At 43.5% G+C, this 27,408-nt stretch overlaps 1 protein-coding gene and 1 long non-coding RNA gene across 2 annotated transcripts in view; both read left to right on the plus strand.

Moving 5' to 3' along the window:
• Window positions 1-27,408, plus strand: part of LOC309521226 — a 274,985-nt gene that overhangs the window by 156,622 nt on the left and 90,955 nt on the right. The gene's annotated exons all lie outside the window — the stretch shown is intronic.
• Window positions 3,259-27,031, plus strand: UBE2L3 (ubiquitin conjugating enzyme E2 L3). Its single transcript, XM_082203526.1, has 4 exons — window positions 3,259-3,391; window positions 19,864-19,959; window positions 23,699-23,885; window positions 24,787-27,031. Exons 1-4 carry the CDS (start codon window positions 3,365-3,367, stop codon window positions 24,939-24,941), a joined length of 465 nt encoding a protein of 154 aa, XP_082059652.1. The 5' UTR covers window positions 3,259-3,364; the 3' UTR covers window positions 24,942-27,031.

A 27,408-nucleotide genomic window follows, 5' to 3' on the forward strand; every position in this document is an offset into this window, starting at 1 on the left:
GGGTTGAGAACTTTGCCCCAGGATGAGAATAGAAATTGCATGGCGGCAGCAGGAGGCCGCATTAGCGAAAGTGCACCTGAGGTTAAGAACAGTTTTGGGTTAAGAACGGACCTCCGGAATGAATTAAGTTTGTAACCCGAGGTACCACTGTACTGCTACATCTGAGGTACACCTGTGCTTCTTTCTACTGCAAAGAGAGGGAGGCTGCGGCCCTCCAGGTATGCTGGACTATGTTTCCCATCATCCCTCACCACAGGCCATGATGACTGGCCCTAATGGGATCTGAATTCCATCAATATCTGGAAAGCCAAAGGCTCCCCAGCCCTGATTCTACTGAATCAACACAGCTGCCTGCACTTTTGAACTTCCCTTGGTGACGTGCCTATGGGCGCCGTCACTTCGATATTGATCACTCTACCGTGGGCTTTTCCCCTCAGAGGAGCTTTGAAGCTCACACAAAGAGGAGTCACAAAGGGGTGGGTGGGTGTGATGTTCGTGTGAAGGAGCCAGAATTGCTTTCACCACCTTCCATTCCAAGGGCTGCTGAGGTACACATCATAAGAACATTAGGATGCTGTCCTGTCTTGAGTCAGGCTGCTGGTCCGTCTGGTTCAGTATTGCCCACACTGACTGGCAGCAGCTCTCCAAGGTCTCGGGCAGTTGCCATTTCCCCAGCTCTACCACGTGATGCTAGGGGTTGACCGTCTGCGTGCAAAGTGGACCGTCTGCCACTGAGCTAGGACCCTTCTACCCAGAAGACTGCAGCCTCAACTCCCCACTCTTCCTCGGAAGAGCTTTGGAAACCTCAAGAAGTCACAAAGTTTGGTGTTTGCTGGCGTTGTATACTGATGGGGAACCAGAAGCATGTTCCGCAGCTTGTGTGTGTGTGTGTGTACCCAGAACCATATTCACCACTGTATGGGTATTTGCATATGAAAAGGAGTTTGGATTTGATATCCCGCTTTATCACTACCCAAAGGAGTCTCAAAGCAGCTAACATTCTCCTTTCCCTTCCTCCCCCACAACAAACACCCTGTGAGGTGAGTGGGGCTGAGAGACTTCAGAGAAGTGTGACTGGCCCAAGGTCACCCAGCAGCTGCATGTGGAGGAGCGGAGACGCGAACCCGGTTCCCCAGATTACGAGTCCACTGCTCTTAACCACTACACCACACTGGCTCCCTATATTGGTTGCTAACTTCACCACTCTCTCTCTCTGTGTGCGTATCTTTTATATGTACATTCATACCTCATGTTATGTCTGCTTCATGTTATGTTATTTCAGGTTACATCCCGCAGCGACCCGGAAGTACCGAAAAGGGTTACTTCCGGGTTTCGCCGCTCGCGCATGAGCAGGAGCGGTGAATCACAACTTGCCCGTGTGCAGATGCGCTGCTGCGGGTTGCGTTCCTTTCATGTTGCGAACGGGCCTCCTTAACAGATCTCGTTCGCAACCAGAGGTACCACTGTATATGGTAAGCCCACAGCTTCTGTGCATTTAACTTATGTGCATACAGCTTTACACATGGCAAAAAAATGGGGGAAAAATAAAAAAGGTGGTAGGCATCCAGGAAAAAAAGACTTTAACACTTGCCATCGGCTCCAATATGTTTTGACTGTACATGATTTTGGCTTTAAGTGCGATTCCAGAACGTAACCCCCACATAAGTTGTGGGCTTACTGTATTTATGTGTGCGTACCCAAGGGTATCTTCACCAGCTTATACACCTGTGTGCATGTATGTGTACATTTGTTACGGTGTACCCAGATGTATCTTCACCACTGTAGATGTGTCTGTATATAAATATGTGCATATTAGGGTGTACCCAGACGCATCTTCACCACTTCAGATGTACGTACATGTGCGCTCTGGTGTACCCAAGAGCATCTTCATTATGTGTGTGTACTACAGGGGTGCCAACTTGAATAAAATATGGGGGGGGTGTAATCTGAGCCCTGCATAATTGATCAAAAGACGCAGCACACACACACACTATGTGAATGGCAACACTGCCAACTTTGGGGGTGCCTGGCCCCCTCACATATTTTATTGGGGTTGGCTCCTATACAGTCGTACCTCGGTTCTCGAACGCCCCGGAACTTGTACATTTCTGCTCCCGGACAATCGAAAACCGGAAGTGAGAGTTCCGGTTTTCAAACGTTCTTTTGGAAGCCAAACGGGGCTTCTGATTGGCTGAAGGAGCTTCCTGCAGCCAATCAGAAGTTGTGTTTTGGAAGTTGAACATTTCGGAAGTCGAACGGACTTTCGGAACGCATTCCGTTTGACTTCCAAAGTACAACTGTATTTATTTGCTCAATAAAATGTCTACACTGCTTGATTGTTAAAAAAAGGAAATCCTCAAAAGCGGTCTACGAAAACGGCAAAACCGAAAGGGGGGAAAATAAAAAAATATTGCAGCCATGCTTTGAAACATACAGAAAGTTTTGGGAATTATATAGACAGAACTACCCAAATTGTATAGGAATCTATTCATGTATGATACTACAGCGGCAAGAATGTTACTTGCCCAAAAATGAAAGAAGTCCCAGTGAAAGAAGAACAGATACCAAAACTTATGGAATGTGCAGAAATGGCGAAACTTACCGGGGGGAAAAGAAACCAATGTAACTTTTTTATGAATAAAAGAATGGAAACCGTTTACTGAATATTTACAAACTGTAAACAGATAAGAACATCGGCAGGATAATTGCAATAACCTACAGTTTTATAAGAGTGTACATTTAAAGTAGATGGATCCCTGAGCAAATTAAGTTAATTTGGAATATGCAGGGAAATATATATATATATATAAATTAAGGAGCTGCAGGAAGGAGTTCCGAAAGGTTAAAAGGACTGTAAAATTTGAGATGTCAAATGGTATGTTGTTAGTTAGTGTTACGTTATTACAAGTGTATGGTATTGGTTTGTGTCGTTTTTTTATGCAGTATGTTTTTCATGTAGTATGTAAATTGTTCTGCAATAAAGCTTTAGTATTTTTTTTAAAAAAAACACGACTGTAAAATTATGGAAACGTATAAAATTGAAAATCAAGAATAAAATCATCATCATCCATACATAAAGCTGAAATTCCCCAAACTGGAAATTCCAAAATCATGTCCCTGCGTTATCTATCGGCAGGAGGTGCCTGCCCCATAATAACCCCCTCGTGGAACGCGGTGGGGGGTGTGTGGGGGGGCGACTCCCCCCCACCCCAAACGACGCCTCCCCCCCCCCGCGCTCCTCCTCCTCCCCCCTCCCTCCTTCCCGCCCGGCGCGTGTCAACTCCAGGAAGCGCAGGGTCTATGTAGCCGCCTCGTCCGCAGCCGCCGCCGCCATGCATTGTGGGGCAGCGGCAGCAGATCCAAGATGGCGGCCAGCAGGAGGCTGATGAAGGTAACATCCGAGAGCTCGCCCGCCGGGCAGGGCCGGGGCGGGGCGGGGAGCGGCGGGAGGCTCTTCGCGGGCCGGGCGGCGGAGGAGAGCGGCCCCTTCCCGGCTCCCGAAGCCCCCGTTCCCCCGCTTTCCCCTTTTCCCCCCGGCTCGGGCCGCCGGAGCCGCTTCCGCTTCGCTCTTCCCTCTCTCTTTTTTCGCCTCCTCCGCCGCCGGCGCCTGAGGGAAGCGTAGGCCTCGGCTCCCGAGAGCGCCTCGGGAAGGGGCTGGAGGCCGGCGGCGGCGGTAGCGGTAGCGGAAGGCTTCTCCGCCGCCTCTTCCCTCCTCACCCCGGCGGCCGCGGCCCGAGAAGCGGCTCCCGCGGTGACTAAGCAAAGGGCGGGATGGCGGCGGCGGCGGCGCCCTCCTCCTCCTCGCTCCTGGCAACCCGCGTCCATTGGGGCGTCTCCGGGCTGGGGGAGCTCGGGGGCCCCCCCGTCCAAGCCAGCCCACCCCACTCGCCGGGCCGGGGAGGAGGGAAGGCGGCGAGCCCAGACCCCGCTTCGGATTCGGGGCGGAGTGTCGCCGGGAGTGGGAGGAGGTGGGTGGTGGCTTCCGACGCTACAAAAGAGGAGACTCTTTCGAAGTCGGTCCTTTGTGGGAACTGTGGAAGGGGAAAAAATTAAAAAATATATCGTTATTTTTGATCCAGTAGGCCGTGTGGGGAGGATCTCTCTTTTCTTTTTTAAAATAAGAATGGGAATTCTCCCACGTTTCTCGCCATCTCCCTCTCTTGAGTAAGCTGAAAACGGGTTCAAAAGTCACTTCAGGTGGGGATGGCTTTGCTGCCTCCTTCCTTTTTTCCCCTTTTCCCGCGGCCTTCCTTCAAAAAGCCTTCAGATCTTCCAAAGTTTCTTCTTCAGGCACGGGATCAAAGCGGTGGCTTTTTATTTGGTTCTGGGGTTATGTAAGGAAGGAGATCTCTCCCCCCCACCGGCAAGGATGGGCAACAAAAGAGGATGGGTGGGAGCTTTGGAAAGCATGTGCCACAATAACGGCTTGGCGTATACTTGGGAGTAAGTGTGACTACGTCCAGTGAGTTTGCAGCCCAAATCGGTTAGGCTTTTTAAGATGACACATATCCTGTGAATCAGTTTCGTTTTGCCCCGACAACGGATTAACACTGTACTAGTCCAGAGGAGGCTATGTTGTTCCCCTGGAGTGATACAGTCATATCTAGGATGAGAGAGTGACGTTTGCTCCACAGCCTTCATAAACACAGATTAAAAGCTGTTCTGCATATGCATCATCAGTTTTTGCGTCACTATTAACGCATTCCTTTCACTAACTCGTATAGTTTACATCCAGATACGGCTTTTGCAGCTGTTGTAGCATGACAGATTGTATTATAATTGCGCTGCAATATTTGACGGAAAAAGGTGCCCCTGATGAATTTATCACAAGTTCGTCAAATTCCCATTAGTGGCAAGCTTCATCATAGAAGAGGCATTTCTCATTTTGTTTTTCACAAGAGGGAATGCCTCTTCTAAGATACCTGTCATGAATAAAAGTTGGTTTTGTTTTGCTTAAGAGATTCTTAATCATAAACTTGAAGGAGCGTATCCACCCCCCTCGTTCAGCCCAGACACTGAGGTCCAGCGCCGAGGGCCTTCTGGCGGTTCCCTCGCTGCAAGAAATGAGGTTACAGGGAACCAGGCAGAGGGCCTTCTCGGTAGTGGCGCCCGCCCTGTGGAACATCCTCCCACCAGATGTCAAAGAAATAAACAACTATCTGATGTTTAGAAGACATCTGAAGGCAGCCCTGTTTAGGGAAGTTTTTAGTGACTGATGTTTTAGTGTATTTTTAATATATTGTTGGAAGCCGCCCAGAGTGGCTGGGGAAACCCAGCCACATGGGCAGGGTATAAATAATAATTTGTTGTTGTTGTTCTGTGCATATGTAATTAGTTATATGGCATTTAGTCAATGAACTATGTTTATAATTGGGTACAGGCATAGTAAGGTTGCTTTCTAATTTATTTGGTGAGTAAAGTTTACTGTCCAGAACTTGGGAAATGTGTGGACAATTGAATAAATTATGTCATTGAAATTGTTTTAATTCTTCTTAGGTGCTGACTGGGAACAGATTTCACTTGGAAAGCTCTTACAACTGTATATAAATCCTAACGGTTTTACCATTTGTGTAATCAGTTTTTACTGTCAGCATGGCTTTACGCTTATGTGTAAAGCAAAAGTTGGGGTGGGTTCTTGTTTCAAGAAATAACCTGTTCTTTTAATTTTAAAAAAATACTTAAATCCACTCTCTCTGTATTGATATGCCAGAAATAATAGTCTTGTACTTTTAGAGGAAGAGTGAACCGCCCTGAGGTATATGGGTCTAGGGTGGGATACAAGTTCAACAAATAATTATAATAAGAGTAACTATTTTTCCTTGTCATCCCACCCGCACCACCCATCTGTCCTTAAACCAGTTATTTGCATGTTTTTGACTAATAGTATGCAGTTCCTAAAAAGTTTAAGAGGCAAATATATGAATAGTGACCAATCTGCACAGGAGAGAGTGCAGGACTTCCAGTGTATTTTTTGAACCCATACCTATGCTGGTAGGATTTACACACGTAATTATAATATTGGTGTTTTAGACCTGTAGAGATTGTAACTAGAGCTGTAGTTCTCAAGCTGTTTGCTGCATAAGGTAAATAAGGAATTTTGGACAAAATATAACATGCAGCTCTCCAGCATACGATGCTGGTCTTGATGCTGTCTACCAGGATGGGCAAATTCCTGCCCTAGGACTGCTTGCAGCCTTCTGCCTAAGTGTAGGTGTGTGATGAATCTGGAAAGAGATGTGGAAACGGGGGTGGGGATATGCTTAAATGAATGGAGCAATGAAAGAAGGGGGGGAATCTCTCTTGTCAGTGATTATTTCAGGACTCTTGCAAAAGAGATCTATCTCCTCTTAACCCCCTACCTGATAGCACACTAGATGGAGAGGGAAAGGAGGAGGGAGAGAAGGGTGTGGCAGAAAGCTGGAATAACGCAGGCCTTGCTCAAAACTGGTTGTGGCCCTTCACACTCCTGACAGGTGGCCCTCAGTGGATTACCCCTAAGGGAACATGGCCTTTGACAGAAAAAAGAAAAAGAAGGTTCCCTACCCTTGCTGTAAGCCTGAGCTACTGATGTTAATGATATAGATGTACAGAATGCTTCCACAGCATGTATATACGTTTGTGTGTTAATCTTTCCTCACCGCCCATGCATATCTGTTTGCTATAGCAAAGGAGGTGGTGTAATCAGCATTTCCTTCTGAAGAAGGCCAAGAAAGGACATTATTCTTTATTGAAAAGGAAAGTGAAACTTTCATACTTATATCTGAAATGTTCCCCTCCAGGGTCTGTTCTTTGCTTAGTCTACTTCTCAGTTTAATAATATTTGCTGAATGAAGCACAGATTAAAAATGTAGTTTTAACCTAAGTTGCTTTTAATCTATATACTCTATTAGAAGTTATTAGTAAATTGCCAGTTATATTCCTCACTGGTTCTAAAACTTAAACATGGTTCATTTAATGTTGATTTCAGTGAGAGCTTCACAGAATAATAATTATCCGGTACCGTATTTTGTATCTGAGCCATGAACCACTTTGTCCATAATGAACCCCTCCTTTATGTTTATTTAATTCTACTTGTATTTACCACTACTAGTCTGATACTGGGTTTTGATCTAAAATAAAGTTTCCATAATATGAGATAGCATCATGGCAGCGTAAAGCAGTAGAAATTCTGGGGACTGTGTGTCCTTTTATTGACTGGCTTCTGTAATTTGTCATTCCCTCTATTTTTAACTTGGTGGGCTACAGGTTCCACAACCCTGAATTAGATCTTGGCATATAGATGAGAATTAGCATTTTACAAAAGTAAATGTTGACTCTGAAAGAAAAGAAAATATTATAATAAACTTCCTGTCTGTTACAAGAGTTATCTTATATACACTCTTTTATATAGTATTTTGAAACAGACAGTTACTGATGAACTACTAAGAACTATCTACAGAAACTGAAATAACTGGAATTTATTGGAAAGCAGAGATTCTCAGGCCTTGTCATAGCAAACCTTTCCCCATGGTAAAATATTTTTAAGATAATTTAAATAGGGTGATTACATATTCAGACAGTTAGGTGGTTGACAGAAGTAAGTAAATGGAATATAAATGTTAAGAATTGCCTTTTAGGGCATTTCCAGAATATATTTTAGTAGAAGGGGTGGGGAATCTGTGGCACCCCAGATATTGTTGGACCTCCAGCTTCCATCATTATTTGCCATTGGCCATTCTGACTGCAGTTAATGCTGCCTGGGTAATACTCCTGCTTTAAACAGTGAGTGGACATCTGAAACCTGGTTTTACATGGAATCTAGAGCTCTTTACTCAAGTTTGTACTTGTGTTTAGAAGTTAATTCATTTTCTGAATACTAAAGTGGAGTCATCATTTCCCACCCTACCCTAGAGTAAGCTCATCCATTGCTATTTCAATGGCTGCATGACAGTTGATTGTCTTAAGGGCAGCTTGTGTCTGTTGGAAGTGGTCTGTAACTGGTGGTAAGCCAGACACACTTCTGAAGTTTTGAATGTTTTTATTGTCTTCCATAAACACGGTTTTAACAATGAGTCCGTAAGTGACTGTGGAAGCCAGTTCTGGATCCACATGTCCTTCCACAGTGGGGACATTGGTTTCCGGGCGGGAGTTGATCACAGTGTGGATTTGCCAAGCATGCCTTCCTCTTAGCACATTTCTCCCTTTGTCCTGAGTTTGTCTTCAAAGGCCGTGACACCTTTGGTAAAGGCTGCTCTCCAACTGGAGCGCTCGCAGGCCATTGTTTTCCAGTTGTCCGTGTTTATACTACATTTTTAAAGATTTGCCTTGAGACGGTCTTTAAACTTCTTTTGTTGACCACCAGCATTACGCTTTCCATTTTTAAGTTCGGAATAGAGTAGTTGCTTTGGAAGATGATCATCAGGCATCCGCACAACACGTTAAAACCGTGTTTATGAAGGACAATCTTACTCTGCTACGAGTGATCGCCAAAGAAGAAGAAGAGTGTTTATTTTTCTTGGAGGTGTTGCTCATGCCAAACTAGGCTGCCACTCAGCAGCAATTCCCGTACCATAGGTTTTTTATGTTTGTTTTTTGCCGATGAGGCTGTTCTGCTCAGTGTTCAAAATTAGCCAGGCACCAGGTGCATTATGCACCTAGCTATCAGACTCTTCCGACCAAGTAAAGATGTCTGGAGTTGCATGCCTGGGGATCATTGGATCTGGACTATTTTCACATACTAATACCACATCCTGTATAATCCTATCAGTTATATTTAAGCTGCACAATTGGAATCAATTTCTGGAACCAAAAGGCATTTTCTGCGCAGCCTGAGTAGGAGCAGTCACCAGTAAGAAAAAGAGGAAGGAATAGGCCAAAATATATGTGAACTGTCCCTGGATCAAGGGACTTTTCTTCTTCAAGTTCTCAAAGCTCTTAACCTAGCTCAAGGTTGTCATCTGAACTAGCCAGATGTTTAACTGAGAATCAATCACACTCAGTCCATCATTTGAAAAATAAGGCTTTAGAGCTCTCTTGCCCCCAAATGGCAGCTAGAAATCCCATTTTGGCGACTGTAACTTTGGTTTCAGGAGCCATTTGGCGCCTAGCTTATATACCTGAGTTTCTAACACGGGTTCTGTTAAGTAACAGCATCTTTTCACATGCGGATTGGGCAACCATTTTTGCCACAACTTTCTTTAAATGCTTTAATACTCCCCCCACTCCCACCTTAGCTCTGAAGGCAATGTACTTACGCTCAGTCTTGGTGTGCTGTCGCACCCTGATTTAAAATAAACTAAAAATGATAGGATATCTTGACTATTATCTGAGGACTAGATGGCATGTTATTGCTTTTGACTAACAAAAGTGTAGTTGGGTCATGCACTCCCTGATCTGTCTGTATGAACTCTAATTCTCATACAATATATGTAGTGTTTTACAAATAATATTTCCTTTTCTTGTATTATGGATTTAACTAGTAATTTATATCTCGGTACCAAGAGAGAGTAATTGAAATCTATACCATAGAATTTTGATGACTTGAATCTAGAGCATGGGTTCAGATAGAGGCTAACTAAAGCTATGACAAAATACTGGCCTTTCTGTTTTCAAGGCGGCTGCCTCTTTGGTTGATTCTGTTCTAGTACAGAGTACAGTATGACCAAATGTGGCCTCTGGTGTCCCAGTCAAACAGCTGCCAAAGCAGCCCCAAACTCCTGTTGCTAATACAACACAGTAACCCTTTACATTTGGGGGCAATTGGGCCAGCACGGTTCAGCTTTGTCAAATGTCATTTTACCAGGATGTAAATAAAAAAAATGGTATCTTCTCCCAGAAATGACAGAGGTAGGATAATGCATATAGAAAATTTATTTGTTAATACTTCAGTGTAAGAGCAGAGAAAGCAGCAACATACCTAATGCTGTTTTACTAAACATTTCTTCAAACTATTTATTTATTTAGTATGCAATCATTTCCCCATAAAAATTGTTTGAAGTGCACCTGAGACCATCTGCACAAGAGTGTTGGTGGTGTTGCTACAAGATCCTTGTTCAGTAAACATAAGTTGCCCATGTAAAAGGACTGGTAGTGGTCTTGTTTCATTCCTTAAAAAGCTGTACTGTGCTGAAGGTCATGGGCAAGTCCCAGCATTGCAGTGTCGTTTGGCCACTGTTTTGCAATTGGTGGAGTCCTTCTGTCCAATTCTGCGAGCCACTGTCTCAGTGTTGTGTGTACTGATACCATATTGTGTCATTAGCATGTTACAATCTGTACATTGTCCTAGTTCGGGCATGCAGCAAACCCCCACATGGCGGTGTGGGGCTAGTGCAGGGCATAAGAAGGTACTCTTTGTGTTTTCTGTGCATAAACACCCAAATTCCTTTAAAGTGCTGCCACCATCATGGGAGATGACCCCTTCAGAGCACTACCATGAGAACCCAGTGGCCTTGCGTGAGGGCTGACCCATGCCACAAAGTGTACTTTTTGTTTCTGTTTCTCATGGAAATGAAATGGACCACTTTCTGTTGGTGGAAGATACATATTTATCGAAGATTCTTGGCTATATGAAACCATGTATATTATCTACTAGTTAAGGTTGGTGAGATGAAAGGAACTGCCCCATGTTTACAGCAAATCATTTTGTGGCATTAAAATGACACCAGCTCCTTAGGGAAATAAGTTTTAAAAAAGTTTTTAAAAACCCAAATTGTGATTTTCTTTTTTTAAATTTGGAGTGTTCAGAAACATTGAAATGTTAACACAGTTGTCCTCAAATTTCTGCCTGAAAGGCAAGGAAATAGCAAGCAGGTTGATTTTAAAAAGTTTTTGCTTGAACAGCTACATAGTCAAACATTTACTCAGCTGAACTCCTGCATAAACTAACAGTGGCAAACACTCCCATGAAACTAACTTGGAGCATTTGTATTCAGATCTTCTGTAAATGAGCTGTTGACTCATCAAGCTATTTATGTTTTAGCTAGTAACTTTTTCCTGTTTTAAAAAAATCTGATATGTGTGTGTTTCGTTCGATACTCTGATGTGGTGGCACTGCACCAAGCAACTGGGCACAAGCTCACTAATATAAATATATAATAGTATGTTTAATTGTTTTTTAACAATTCCCCCCATGGTTTTTATCTGTTCTTATTTTTATATGTAAGCAGCCTTGTGTTCCTGTCAGGGAAAAAGGCAGGAGACATATATGTTGTGTAGACCATAACACTGGGACACGTTGGGTAAAAATAATGAGTTTAAAACTTAGTAGATTAGATTGAGAGTGGTGGTCCGTATATTCTTTTCTAACTTTATTTTCAGCTAAATTCTCACTGCCAGATACTCTACTGAACACATTATTTGAAAGCAAATAATAGAATTGTGTGAATAATAATAATAATAATAATAATAATTTATTTATACCCCGCCCATCTGGCTGGGTTGGGTTTCCCCAGCCACTCTGGGCGGCTTCCAACAGAAGTTTCAACAGGTCATTGTTTGCTGTGACCCCCCCCCCCTAGTTCATTGTTTTAGCCCATCCTTAACATTAGCTAATGTGCTATTTTTAAATATGCATGCCAGCACGAATTAACATTCAAATTTATGCAAAGTTAGATGGGCGTAGTAATATATGTCTGTCTCATTTGAAAATGCATTTGCATGGCTACTGCCACTGGGGGGCTCTGGAGTTAACAGTGACGTCATTGTTCTGAATACTCTGATCAATATCAGACAGTATCCTGACATATTATAGTTCCAAGATAGCCATATTGGAATTATATGCCCAGTTAGGAAGCTGCCTAATACCAAGTCAGACCCACTGATCCATCTAGCTTAGTGTTGTCTACACTGACTGGCAGTGGCTCTCCAGGGCTTCTGACAGGGAGTCCATACAATATTCAGAACAGGGAATAGAGTTCCTCCCCTCCCCACCAATAAAATAGATGAAAGGATCTTTTCTCAAATTTTAATTGCAATAACTTGAGACTTAACTCCTTTTTGTGGAGAGGGAGAGGATATTCTGAATCACTTCTTATTGGGAGTGGCAACATATGGCCTCCAAGCTGCAAGCAGCTTCCAGTCATTTCCTTGTCTCTTCTTAGAATCTCACTTTTTTCTCTTTCTTTATTTCTTTGTTTGATGAAAGAGTCTCGTTAGAGTGAAGGCTGAGATTATGATTGATTTGTGTATTTAAGGTTTAGAAGCAAGAGTGCAAAGTTAGAGCTTCCAGTGTGTTTTAAATCTAAATGTGTGCTATCATTTTGAATATTTGAGCATAGTAATACTAGTTGGTGGGTGGAGATTCATTCTTTGAGATATGCTGCAGGATTTGTCTCCTGAAAAGGAAATGACGGGCAAAGTGCAGAGTGAAAGGTACATGAGTGATTTCAGCAAAGGAGGTTGAAGTGCTTTAATGGTAAAGATTACAAGCAATACTATATGCTGGATTCACGTCATGTTGTCACTCAGCATTGCTGAACTTCTGCTTCTCTTTTAAAATTGCCCAATTTCCTCAAAAGGGACTGCTCTAATGTTAGCATCCATTGCTAGCTAGCTGCTTCCTTCTGATTCGTGACATATTTTCCCTATGAAACTTCCAGAAGAGCATGTTGCCAACGCCGGAATCTTGCCAACAACAGACAACATTGCAGGTGGTGTAGGAATGGTTAACAAACAGAAATAAATGTGGCGGTATGTTGTTGTTGTTGTTGTTTGTTTTAAAAGCCACCAACTATTGAAAATTCAGTATGAAGCCAGAGAGACAATAATATGTGATCCATGTTGCCATTATTCAGAAGTCGGGGGGCTTCGAAATGAAATAATGAATTTCAAAATGGAGATTAAGCAAATAAAAATGGGTTACCGGACAAAACTTGGCAGAGGCCTGGGTTCCACACCACCAATTTATCACATGTGGGTAGGTGGGAATCACTGGTGGTGTGGAGGTGCCAACTTCTAAACAAAACAAAACTTTGCTATGGAATCCCAGTACCACCCTTCCTCATTTTGCCTGCCAAAATCCCTTCACCATTCCCAGTGTTTCCTCTTTGGATCTGAGCATCTTCCCCGGACCTTTCCACTGCCCAATCATGTGGACTCCTCTTTGAACACCCTCTCACGTGCCAGAGTAGCTGTTTCCCCAAATCCTGACTGCTGCCCCAGATTTCACTGCTATATTCCAATCTCATTCTTCATTGTCATTGCCAACGATTCTATGCTCCTTTCTGTTTCACGAGCAAATGGGACACTTTATACAGTTATTGTGGTTTGTGCTACTAATTTGTATCAGAAAGGGGAAAGGGTGGTGCCCTAGTGGCCATTAGTAGCTCAGCCCCTTTTATGCTACTGAAGGCATAAAAGAGAGGTTAGGCTGGCCTCAACTAGAGCCAGGGCTTTCTCGGCCGCGGCTCCAATCTGGTGGAACGCTCTGTCACAAGAGACTAGGGCCCTGCAGGATCTGACATCCTTCCGCAGGGCCTGCAAGACAGAGCTGTTCCACCAGGCCTTTTGTCAGGGCGCAGCCTGACCCCCTCCTCTGGCAATCTGCACAAAATTTTGCTTGATGGTTGCCATTAATTTGATTTTAATTTAATTTGATTTAATTAATTTTAGAATGAATGTTTTAGAATGTTGAACTATTTTGATTGTTGTTAGCCGCCCTGAGCCCGGCTTCGGCTGGGGAGGGCGGGATATAAATAAAATTTATTATTATTATTATTATTATTATTGCTTCCCATCTCAGAAGATGGATCAGTAAAATGTGGGAAGTCTGCTGTCTGCCTTTGGGATACCATGGGTGAGCTCCCGTTGCACTGTCCCAGCTCCTGCCAACCTAGCAGTTCGAAAGCATGCCAGTGCAAGTAGATAAATAGGTACCACTCTCGCGGGAAGGTAAACAGTGTTTCCGTGCGCTCTGGTTTCTGTCACGGTGTTCCGTTGCGCCAGAAGCGGCTTTGTCATGCTGGCCACATAACCCGGAAAACTATCTGCAGACAAACGCCAGCTCCCTCAGACTGAAAGTGAGATGAGCGCCACAACCCCATAGTCACCTTTGACTGGACTTAACCGTCCAGGTGTCCTTTACCTTTTTTTACCTTTAATCTTCCCCAATGTGACCGCTCTGGCTTGGGTTAAATAGGAGTTTTAATCCAAAACGCCTGCAGGGCATCAGGTTGTGGAAGGCCAGGCCTACAGATTGCTTTCTGACAACCAGGAGTCCCCTTTTCCTGTTCATTTTCAGTGTGAGCCTTGCCAATATATGTTTTTAAATATATATACATGCACAGCACAACTGCTGAGTGAACTTTTAATAGCCATGTGTGAACAACTGAGCAGATACCATATCTGAAGACCATCCTGATTTTCTTTACAAACAGCTGGGCTGCCTTTTTCAGTGCCCTTACGTGTCTTATTGAGACCCTCTTATGGTCTGCACTAGCTTGTTTACTGCCAGGCCAGAGGCCTTGCAATGTTACATATCTTGACAGTGCTTCAGACAAAACTCTGTACGTAGCCATAACTATATTGATAGGCTATCAAAACACATAATGTTAAATGTGTGCACTACAGTGGTACCTCGGGTTACATACGCTTCAGGTTACATATGCTTCAGGTTACAGGCTCCGCTAACCCAGAAATAGTACCTCGGGTTAAGAACTTTGCTTCAGGATGAGAACAGAAATCGTGCTCCAGCGGCGCGGCGGCAGCAGGAGGCCCCATTAGCTAAAGTGGTGCTTCAGGTTAAGAACAGTTTCAGGTTAAGAACAGACCTCCAGAACGAATTAAGTACTTAACCTGAGGTACCACTGTATAATGTTTCATTCACATTAAATAGTAGTATGGAACCACATCTCCTTAAATATCATTGTTTGTTAGCTTTTCTAATCTGTTCCAATTAGGAAGACTTTTAAATACATTTTGATTCAGAATGGCTAATTGGTTTAGGATTAGGGAGGTGGAGACTATTTGTATTTGAGTTTCAGCTATGAGAAGCTGCTCTCTTAAAGTAACCGCTTAAAACTGAACCAGTTGCTTTTTCTTACAAAGAACTGTGGGGAAAACATCTTTGTTGATCATTGCATGGCACAATAGATTGTGTACTTACGTTATATCTTGTTACTAAGGGCCAGGGGCTGGGCAGCCTGCCGCAGGTGTCATCCACTGACAGATCTGGGTGACTCTGACTCATTTTTTGTGCTTAATAGCAGTCTGATCTCTTCAGTTGGTTCTGTCAGTACTGTAAACTAGGACTGGCCACCCTGTGGTCTCGCAGATGTTGAAGGTTTTTAACTCCCATCAATCCCAGCCTGTGGCCAGGGATAATGAGAGTTGTAGTCAAACATCTGGTAGGCTTTAGGTTCCCTAAGCCTGCTGTAAGCATTTGACCATTTCATGGGCCTTTACCTCCAGTCTCATAGAGAACACTGCTGAGTAACGATTACCAGACCTTTCTTCTGGTTGAGATTTTGTACTTCCTTGTGGGGCAAGAGTCAGGTAGAAAAGGGCAGTTGTATAAGAAAGGAGACAGGCAGCCCAAAACAGAAAGGAAACCTGAAAGGAAGCAGATCCTTTGAGTATTCCAGCTAGCGTCTGTCTGCAAAAGCCTACCATATTTTTATGACTGCAGCAATCAGTTAGTATTTATTTTGAAGTATATCATCAGCAAATAGGCTTGTTTGAAGAAATCCGTGATTATAATCTGGCATTTTTTCCTTGGCGATTTGAATTAACCTTGATACTAACAGAGTAGCTAGTTTCTATACTAAGGGAAGTGATTAGTCACACTAAAGGAGAGACTCAACAAAAACCTGTTGCCTAAGTTTCACATTCCATTGGCTGTTTCCTGCTTGTTTCATGTTTATTTCCATAGGTGTACAATAAGCTGTTTGCAGAGTGCCATGTCAGATTGGACCGAGCTTTGCACAGTTTTAGCAGTTTACTGAGACATTTTAAAAATAACTATACATTGAGCCTTACAATGAGCTTCCATCAGAGTACTTTTTCATTTCATGGGAATGCAGCAAAAGTTGCAGTTATTTTTTTGTTATTGTGTGGGTACATCATGACAGTAGACACCAGTGGTAAATCCAGGTGGATCAGGCATTTTTTTTTTTTAGTCCTGGTCACTCACCTTATATCTGCTAATGATTGGCTTTGTTGCAAATACATCAGGAAGGACCATAGCTCACTAGCAGAGTGTAATGCTTGCATGTAAAAGTTTTTGGTTCAATCCTTGCCATCTCCAAGGATTTCCCTTTGCCTAAGACCTGATAGAGCTGTTGCAAGTTTGAGTAAGCTAGTCCTTCTGAACCTGGTACCCTCCAGCTATTTTGGACTACAATTCCTGTCAGCACCAGCCTGCATAGCCAATAATCAGGGATGATGGGAATTGTAGTCTAACATGCCTGGAGGACATCAGGTTGAGGAGGCTGGAGTAGACAATAATAGGCTAGGTGGTGTCTAGTCTGGGAGCTAGAGTTTAAAAATGGGATGATTTCTATCTTTCCCCCTTCATAACCCTTGTCCCTAGTCACAATGTCCATTAGTAATTAGTAGCTGTCACTGAAAAACATTTTAATTATGTAAAAATAGAAGCCAAAAGTACATAGTATATATTTTAGGTCTATGGGTGATAAAGGTAAAGGGACCCCTGACCATTAGGTCCAGTCGTGACCGACTCTGGGGTCGCAGCACTCATCTCGCTTTATTGGCTGAGGTAGCCAGCATGACTAAGCCGCTTCTGGCGAACCAGAGCAGCACACGGAAACGCTGTTTACCTTCCCGCCGGAGCGGTACCTATTTATCTACTTGCACTTTTGACATGCTTTCGAACTGCTAGGTTGGCAGGAGCAGGGACCGAGCAACGGGAGCTCACCCTGTCACGGGGATTCGAATCGCCGACCTTCTGATCGTCAAGTCCTAGGCTCTGTGGTTAAACCCACAGCACCACCCGCGTCCCTCTATGGGTGATACCTAAGTACTAAATAATCAGATTAGGCCCCTAATAAAGCAGCTTGGTTATATCATTTACACCAAGCTACAGAGACTGAGAGATCCCCTGTCTTTAGTTCCACCAGGTTACCTGAACTGTTTCCTCGTCATTTCTGTAACAGCAGAAATGTGAAGCGTTGGCACCTGAGTATGTGTGTGTTTTCTTCCAATCTCCTCCTCCTTTCTCTTGTGTGTCACGCTCTTCAGTTTGTAAGTCTGAAGGCGAGGACTGTGTTACTACTGAGCATTGTAAGCTGCTCCGAGAGCCTTTTCAGTTAAAAGAGTGTGGTAAAATGCATTAAATAAAAGCAAAGGGTTCTCACGACTTTCAGGTAGGCTATTGCTAGAGAGGCCTGGCCAGTTTTCAAGGGAAATAAATTCTCCTTGACTACACAAACTGTGTCTCCTTAGGGAAGGGGAAGTCAGAGGACCACATGCGTTTGCTTCTGTAGAATCAGTCTGAATCCTTTCTGCTTGGGATCTCATTTTGTCCTTCCCATTTTATTGATGTGAGGGCTTCTTGTGTGGATGAGTGCTGCCCGGTGAATAGTTTATTTTGGGAAGGCTTGTTGTGATGAAGTTTGAGAATCTTTTTCAGTGCTATTCGTTCCCTTTGTTCATATAACTTTGGATAGCATGTCTTTCCATAATGCCAGTTGACACTTCCATTATGCCAATCTATATTTATATACAATTATTGTTTGCTGCCATCTTTGGGTTTTGACAGTATAGCCAGTGTTTGCCTTTTCTTTGCTGTTTCTATGTGTTCTACTTGGGATCAGTGGAGAAACATCATACCAGGTCTGTTTACCTTTAGCTTTCAGCAAGTTTACAAGAAGTAAAGTATTATTGCTATGGCAGTAGCAATGGCTGTGACCTACCATAGTTAAAGGGCAGGTGGCGCTGCGGTCTAAACCACAGAGCTTAGGGCTTGACGATCAGAAGTTTGGCGGTTCGAATCCCTGCGACAGGGTGAGCTCCTGTTGCTCAGTCCCAGCTCCTGCCAACCTAGCAGTTCGAAAGCACGTCAAAGTGCAAGTAGATAAATAGGTACCGCTCTGGCGGGAAGGTAAATGGCGATTCGGTGTGCTGCTCTGGTTCGCCAGAAGCAGCTTAGTCATGCTGGCCACATGACCCAGAAGCTGTATGTCGGCTCCCTCGGCCAGTAAAGCGAGATGAGTATTGCAACTCCAGAGTCGTCCGCGACTGGACCTAACGGTCAGGGGTCCCTTTACCTTACCATAGCTAAGTTTGCACCTGTCTCTTCGTGATGAAACTTCCCAGTCAGTGTACCTGCTACTAGATTATGGCACGACATCATAAGTAAGCAGGCACCCTGGGGCAACTTAAGTATGACGGCTTAAGTTCAAAATTTCAAAATTTCTTCAACCCAGTTCAGAGGACCTGTGCTCTTAAGCTGTGTTAGAAACTGAGGTATGAAAGCTAGGAGTTAAATGGCGCCTTAAACCTAGGTTATGGGCGCAACAACAGAATGTCTAGGTGCGCTTTTTTATAAAGAATACAAAGCTGAAAATGAATGAACTGCAGCTAAAATCTTATGTTCATTTCCCACATGGTCTAGTCCTCATCTGAAGACTGCAGAAAACAAAGCCATGCTTTCCTTGCCCCCCTCCCTGATTTTCTTAAGAGGGTCTCTTCAGAGAGTGGCTGGAAGTGAGGAGGCAGAAAAAGGCCCTCCTTTCTTTCCACTGTGCAGTTTTAATTGGAAATCTTAGGTGCAGGACTGCGCCCAGAGCTCAGAAACTGCTCGCACTAATGAAATTCCCTGTTGCAAAATGCACCTACAGCAATGGGAATTTTGAACGCTGTTCTCAAGATCCAAACCTGCAGGGAATAACATTGGAGAATGTAATAGCAGTGCTGCTTCGTCAGAATGTTGGCATTGCTGAGTAACACTCTTGTGCAATACCTCTCGATTAAACATTTTTTGAAAAACAAATGCAAATGAAAGTTGCCTCCCTCCCCAAACCATAGACTTCCCTGTTGCCCAGCAGGGCTGAATGAGGTGCTCTCTGGGGTATTGTTGGAGCACGCCAGGATGATATTCCTAGGAGACTTCAATATCCACACAGAAGATACTGAGCCAGCTACAGACTTCATGGTCTCCATGACAATTATGGGTCTCTCTAAAATGCTCATTGGTCCAACATATCAGGCAGGACATGCCTTTGATGTAGTCTTTTCCCCAAGTGATCTGAGGAATGGACTGCCCTCTGAGACTGATGGAACCTGATGTGTTCTCTGGGGCTTTTATTTTTCTCTTGGTGTGTTTAAATCATGATTTATTTATTTTTTACTTTTTGAACAAACACTGTCCCCCTTTTCTTTACAAAAAAAAATCAATCCAAAAGTGGGTTACAATTGCAATAGGTTAAATTAATTATTTAATAACTGCATTGGTTTAAAACAGTCAGACCTGCTCAATAGGTAATCTTCGTCTCTTGGTTTTGGCCTTAGGCAATATACTATATTGCAGTATGCTGATGTAATTCTGACATATGCTTCGTTCTTCTATGGGTTACTGCATTTGGGGTATGTGAAGCACTTTCAAGTCTCAGTAATTTTAGTGGGAGTACCTGCTGTAGTCTTTCTGATTGAAAATAGTGGGACTGAAAGTGCATTATTTTTATCAGTAGTGGTATTTATTTTATTTTATATCTGACACAAATTAGAGAAATGTAAACAAAACCTCCTCTCAGCATAGCCATGAAATGTAACCTGCCGTAAGTAAGAAGAGTGATGCTCAGCAGTTGATTCATTTTTCAATCCCCATCCACTTAATACGAAAGGAAAAATGTAATGTGTGTTTTCCTAAACTGTTAACCGTTTTCTGGCTTTTCTTTCTAACATTCTTTTTTTGTTATTCTTGATTTGTAGGAGCTTGAAGAAATCCGCAAATGTGGAATGAAGAACTTCCGTAATATCCAAGTTGATGAAGCTAACTTATTGACTTGGCAAGGGCTTATTGTTCCTGTGAGTGTGAAAGCAGCTTCTTTTGGTTCCAAAAGTGCTACTGAGGTCGTTTGCACCTGGTGATAATAATAAATAATAATAATTTTATTATTTATACCCCGCCCAGCTACCTGGGTTTCCCCAGCCACTCTAGGCAGCTCTCAGCATATATAAGAACATAGTAAAACATCAAACATTAAAAACGTCCCGATACAGGACTGCCTTCAGGTGTCTTATAATAAAAGTCAGATAGTTGTTTATTTCCTTGACATCTGAAGGGAGGGTGTTCCACAGGGAGGGTGCCACTACCAAGAAGGCCCTCTGCCTGATTCCCTGTAACCTCACTTCTCGCAGTGGGGGAACCAGCAGAGGACCTTTGGAGGAGGACCTCAGTGTCCGGGCTGAATGATGTGGGAGGAGACGCTCCTTCAGGTATACTGGGCCAAGGCTGTTTGGGCTTTAAAGGTCAGCACCATCACTTTGAATTGTGCTTGGAAACGTTCTGGGAGCCAATGAAGATCCTTTAGGACTTGTGTTATATATGGTCCTGGCAGCCACTTCCAGTCACCAGTCTAGCTGCCACGTTCTCGATTAGTTGTAGTTTCCGGGTCGCCATCAAAGGTAGCCCCACATAGTCAGTAGTCAAAGCAGGAGATAATCAGAGGATGCACCACTCGTGACAGTCTACAGGCAGGTAGGGTCTCAACTGGCATACTAGGTGAAGCTGGTAGACCGCTGCCCTGGAAACAGAATTGACCACCTCCATTGACAGCTGTGAGTCCAAAATGACTCCCAGGCTGTGTACCTGATCCTTCAAGGGCACAGTTACTCCATACATGACCAGGGAGTCCCCCATACCTGCCCACCCCCTGTGCCCCCGAAACAGTACTTCTATCTTGTCAGGAGACAGCCTTAATCTGTTAGCTGCCATCCATCCATCCATCCATCCTCCAACCACCTCCAGACACTCGCACAGGACCTTCACTTGTTCAGATTTGAAGGAGAGGTAGAACTGGGTATCATCCGCATACTGGTGAACGCCCAGTCCAAACCCCCTGATCTCTCCCAGCAGATTCATATAGATGTTAAAAAGCATGGGAGAGGACCAATCCCTGAGGCACCCCACAAGTGAGAGCCCAGGGGTCTGAACACTCCCCCGCAACACCACTGTCTGGACGCAGCCCAGGAGGAAGGAGAGTGCTCCCAGCTCCCAACTCCTCTAGACGGTCGAAAAGGATGTCGTGATCAATGGTGCCTGAGGATGCTGAACCAGGAACCAGGAACTAGGAAACAGCTTTTACCTCGGTCCCTGGCCCACCAGAGATCATTGACCAGCGCAACCGCAGTTTCAGTCCCATGATGAGGCTTGAATCCCGATTGAAAGGGATCCACATGGTCCACATCCTCCAGGCGTGCCTGGAGTTGTTCAGCAACCACCCACTCAGTCACCTTGCCCAAGAATGGATGATTTGAGACTGGGCGATAGTTGGCCATATTGGCCAGGTCCAAATATTTTTTTAAAAGAAGCGGTTTAATAACCTGTCCACATCCTCGAAGGTAACAGATTGGAATTGATCCCACACAACTTGACCAGACAGGACTCTAGCACTTTCCTGCCCTGGCCTCACTACCACAGCGGAACCTACCTCTTCCCGAATCTGAGTGACTTTATCTGGAAAAAACTTTGCAGAATCATTGCAGGAGATCTTGGGTTCTTCACCAGACCCCAATGATGAAGGTGGTTTTGTTAGATTGCGGACCACCTAAAGAAGTCTCCTGCTGTTTCCTGTAGATGCAAAAGAGGCGGCGAAGAAGGTCCTCTTCGCCATTGCGTTCACCACTTAGTAGGTTCAACGTTGAGCTCTAACCCGTGTTCGGTTCAATTGGATAGTTGCTTAATGAAAGCAACAACAAATGACTGTTCCCACTTAAAATTAGGCTGCCAAAATGAAGAAAGCTAACCAGGAAAGGACATGTGGGGATGGGCGGTGAGCTCAATCTCATCCTGCTGCTAAAAACATCCCTAAGCTTTGTGTATCTTCAGAGGCACCCTGTTCTTCTGCCTGCCCATCTTTTGCATTGATAAACTTGATGTCTAGCCGCTCCTGCCTTAGAGGCAGGATGGCTAGAATTTTAAAGGTTACTGAATCTATGAGCACACGGTTGGTATGGATCCAAAAGAGTGGGGATTTTCCAAGATGTTTTCCTTTGTGCAGTAAGCCTCCCTCCATCCCTTGGTTTCAGTTGTGATTTGCCATGTGGCGTTCTCAGTCAGCAACACAAGCACCTAAGCCTCTTGGGTGGTGCAGGGTTTTCCGAGTGCTGGCCATTGGATTCGCCTCCCTGAAGAGAAGAGATGTTCCTGGGTAATTTTTAATCCCTCCCCTCCCATTTTTAAATGATCTCAAACTGCGTTTGCCTTCTGGTTCCTTGCAGCCACTGTTTCCATGGATTCATTAGTTCATTTGTTCTTTTAACTGGTGTTGCTCTTGAACGCAGGTTTCCTTACTGAATTTTAAACTTCAGCTTTAGGGAAAGTTTGGTTTTTTAACACAATGTTTCAGACCAGTGAGGTGCAAAAATGGCAGCCGGCTTTTGTGTCTATTGAGTGCCACGCGGCCTAGGCACCCAGCTCTTTCCCTGATGCTTTTATTTCCTGGTAGAGAGAACGCTGTTATTGCAGCAGCGTCAGGGAATGAGGCAGAGAGCATGAGCTAGTAGTGATCAACAGGGAGAGAAGCAGGAGGGGAGAGGAGTAGAAAGAGCCAGGAGGCATATAGTGAGTGAGCCAGAGGGACAGCATGGTGTGGGTGTACTATGAGCAGGGAGAAGGCTTGAAGTGAAGGAGGGTGGGATGTGCTAGAGGGATGCTCATTACACAAACCACACATCATAGAATGGAAGCATGTGGAATTGTGCCCTTCGTTGTTGTTTTTTAACTGCAAGGGTATTCTATACACAAGTCGGATTTATGGGTTGCTGCTCCAGAATTGGTCCTGTTCCCACTCACCGCAGAACTAGCCTTTGAAGGAAAGGGTATTTGGGCTGTTCTGAAGCGGCGCCCCAGAAATCTGATCTATGGAATATCCTTCTTTCTGAAGCCTTGACAAGGAGTGACTACCTTTTAGACACCAGACAAAAGCTGTTCCAATCCCCAGGTCATTCAGTGGATAATTGGCGGCTCCTCATTGCTGCTGTTGGATTTTTGCTGTTTTTTGTTTATCCCTCCCATCCTCGCTGCTATTATATTTTTATTATGTATTTGTATGTTATTGAAAATGAGGCAAGTCTAAAAGTGGGTCAAGCTACACGTGACGGAATAGAGGGGCATGGAAATTCTCCATTCCCACACTTAAAGCTTTCCTTGGAGGGAGGCAACGGTGGTGGTGTTTTTCCAGTGACAGCAAGTTGCTTTGAAAAGCCTTTCTCTTGAACCCCCTGGCCTGCTGTTCTGTTGCTGGTTTGTTTTAGCAAGCCACAGCTTTTAGAGTTCAATACAAATCTCCCAAGTTCCAGTTCATTCTGCAAAACACTGTCCTGCGTGTTGCTTCTAGTAGCCGACTTCATCACTAGACTCCTCTTTATCAGCCTGTGGCATCTTTTCTGTGATACATAACACAACTCCTGGTATATTGATTTTGAATCATTCATATATTAATGTTTTTATGAATGAAAACATTATAGCCACCCGTTTTGTGGGTGATTCCTCTGAAATCTATCCATCCCATATTGAACTGTTCTTAATATCTTCTCATTCCAGGACAATCCTCCGTACGACAAGGGTGCGTTCAGAATCGAAATCAACTTTCCAGCAGAGTATCCATTCAAACCTCCCAAGATTACATTTAAAACAAAGATCTATCACCCTAACATCGATGAAAAGGGGCAGGTTTGTTTGCCAGTAATTAGTGCTGAAAACTGGAAGCCAGCCACCAAAACTGATCAAGGTAAGACTTCCAGCAGATGGCCATGGTTTCTCTCAGACTAATTTATATTTTTAGTGGGAATTTAAGTAGAGTTAACTGTAAAAGGTTTTGTTTAATAAGGGCTTTAGTTCTTATCTTCAGGGGGTGGGATGCAGCCACCACAAAGGATGGCATACAACATCTGACCGTAAACCCTCATAAAACATTGGCTGTACCATGGTTAGACTTTGACAGCAGCAGTTCTGTAATAATAATAATTTATTATTTACACCCCGCCCATCTGGCTGGGTTTCCCCAGCCACTCTGAGCGGCTTCCAACAGAACACTAAAATACAATAACCTATTAAACATTAAAAGCTTCCCTAAACAGGGCTGCCTTCCGATGTCTTCTAAAAGTTTGATAGTTATTTTTCTCTTTGACATCTAATAATAATAATAATTTATTATAATGTACAAACTCTTTATTGAAAGCTGGGAGAAATAAAAAAGGAACTGCAAAGTAAACCTGGGAAAAGGACACTATCGCTGCTCAGTCATGAGCTTAATTCCCTATTTTCTCATAAGTTGGTCAGAAATACAAGCAGACGTTGGACCCTTTTGGATGCAATAACACCAGCTTGCCAAAGCATTGCTGAGCAAGCCCAGAATGATTGTCGGGTTCACACCCTCCTCCCTTCGTGTCCCAGCTTCAACCCATCAGTGTTTAGGGTTGCAGTTTGAAAGTTCAATTTCTCATGGGTTTTAATAGCTTTGTTTATGTGGCATTGGTAGCACCTTTAGCGGGAGGCCATGGGCGATTGAAAACCTCTGCTTGTTTAAAAGTAAAAAAACCAATAGGCTTGGGTGTACTGAAATACTCTCCCCCCCCCCAACCCGGCTCTCGCACATCAATACTGACATCTTCCGTGCTTTCTTTCGGCAGTAATCCAGTCCCTCATAGCACTGGTGAACGACCCCCAGCCCGAGCACCCACTTCGGGCCGACCTAGCCGAAGAATACTCTAAGGACCGTAAAAAATTCTGTAAGAACGCTGAAGAGTTTACAAAGAAATATGGTGAAAAGCGACCAGTGGACTAAAAAAAAAAAAAAAAACCCTGACAGAGTTGATGTCAGCCATGTGTGATAGAAGATCTGGAGCAGTGCATTTCAGACACACCACAAAGCAGGACTCTATGGGAAATTGACAAGTGCCACCTCTCGGTGTTAACTTGTGGCTGTTACTAACTTTCTACAGTTTCTTAATCAAAAGTGGGCTAGGTAACCTGTAAAGAAAGGATTAAAAATTTAAGATGTTCTAGTTCTGCTTTCTTTGTTTAAAATCACTGCTTCAATATACTTTTAAAGGATGCTGTTTCTCTTTTTTTTTTCCTTGTCAGAATTTATCAAAAATATCGTAGACTTATAATCTGCCCTTAAAAGTTCAAAAGGTTGTGGCTGTTATTTCTTATTTTCCTTACAATTCCTTCCTCCCACATTTAAGTTTTCCCCCTTATCCTTCCCTCTCCCCTCCCAACCCCCCCACCCCAAAAAAACAAAACCCCACCATCGCACTGATGTCTTAGCAAAATTATCTCGTTGTCCTGGCAAAAGAAAAGAAAAGAAAGAGTCGAATGTTTGGCAGTTTTGCTTCCTTTTATCCCTCTTTAAAATGTTGCACTGTGCTTTGTGGAACTTGGTCTCAAGTTTCTCTTAACTCCAGTTTGTAACATAATAAAATCTACCACATGTACTCCGTAAAATAATCAGAACTGAGCCTAGATCTTGTGTAAATTCGGCTGATGTGACTACAATAATGTTTATTAAATGGGGAACTCCAAGCTTTGTGTGCATGAGTGAATTACAGTATGACTTAAGTCCTGTTTCTGAGAAATTTTTGATACAGGATTTTCTGTAGCAAAAAGGAATAGTGGGATGTGATGATTAATTTTTTTTAAGATTTATTTTACACTTTTATTTTTAGTATCTATGCAGACTATTAGAAGATTTAATTATTCGGAACAGCATTGCAATGGGGAAATTTGCAAATTAGGGACCAAGAGGTACCAAAATGGAGGGGAGGAAAAACAAAGTTCCCCCAGGCAACCCCCGCTTTTTCGGGAGGGTTACAGAAGTAAAACGTCATGCAGTGTTAATTTCAGAAAACAAATTGCTAGTCATTGAACACAGTTTCCATCTAATTACCCCTCTCCTGTGGAATTTACCTTCCCGTAATGATGGATTGTCTGATTATTACCGGAAACACAAGAAATTTCTGTTCAGCAGTAAGTGGCCAGGGCATACTGCCATTCATAAAATTCTTACGCGAAATTCGCCGTTCTAAAATTGAGCTGTAATCATTTTCAGGGGTCAGCCAAACTTAAATGTATTTCTTTCTTTCTTTTTTAATCCCAGGCATTTCTTCTCAAGTAAGGTGAAGTTCTACCCCTTTATAACTTGAAACAACACCCTTCCGGTTTCATTTTTAGTGTTTTAAAGTTTAGGATACCCTAAAATGCGATCTAGCCATGTGACCAAAAGTGGCTTCTGAGCTGCTGAGCTTTAAACGCCTGGTTCGAGTGAGCATTTGGACCCCCGTCCCTGTGGAAACTTAGTAGAGCGCAAGTAGAACATATCATATTCTATTTTGCAGGAACTTGCATTAGTAAACCTTTCCATGCCCAGGTGGGTAATTGTAAGGAGTTTGGAAGTAGGGCTTTGCCTTTGCTACATTTTAGGGCTAATGTACGTCAGGGGAGCAGTAGAGTAACCTTTTGGATTTTTAATGTTTTGTGTATACCCCTCTCTCCCCTCCTCCTCCTCCCCCCCCCCGGCTCCCAACTTTTGATTTCAAACCGTAAAAGATTGACAGCCAAGTACCTCTGTTGAAAAGTAAAAAAAAAAAGAAGTTTTTTCTTTTATAAGTTGGGCTATGAAGCATCTCTGTTTTAAGTGTTCTTAGACAAAATTCTTTGGTAGGCGATTAAAGTAAAACAAAAAACAAAAAAAACTACCTTTTACTTAATGGACACTTGCATTTCCTTAAGTGTGTGTGTTCAGGCTTGGTGACCAGCACTGTCTATTTACCAAAATTTCCACAATTTTTTTGTGTCTTCATTTGCAGAAAGTTGGTACTGACTTTGTTTCATTCACGCTCACGCAGATTCAAAATAAACAAAAAAAATGCCAAATTTCACCTGTCAAGCTGAAGTGTATGTAAATCCCGCATCGCCAGCGCTTCTCACTTGAGCCCCGTTGGGTTTTCACCGCCAGTCGCATCCGTTAGCATGGTTAGCCCCCTAGTTCCGTACACGCACAGCTCTCATGTTACCCGTCACTCTTGTTAACGTTGCTAGTGAGAATATATAGCTTTTCAATTGTAAACTTCTCAGGTCAAAACTGCCTATATGTGAACTGGTGCTCTCTGAAAAGGGCCTGTATTGTTCAAGGAACCACTGTTGAGAATCCCCACCTTTGTGCTGCTCTGGTGTTGCTTCCTATTACCACCTAGGAATGGAGGCATGCCTGTTTTTAACCTCTCGTCTTGAGATCAGGCAATGTGTAACAG

The sequence above is a fragment of the Podarcis vaucheri genome (assembly GCF_965113315.1).
Source record: "Podarcis vaucheri genome assembly, chromosome: 16".
Lineage (NCBI taxonomy): Eukaryota > Metazoa > Chordata > Lepidosauria > Squamata > Lacertidae > Podarcis > Podarcis vaucheri.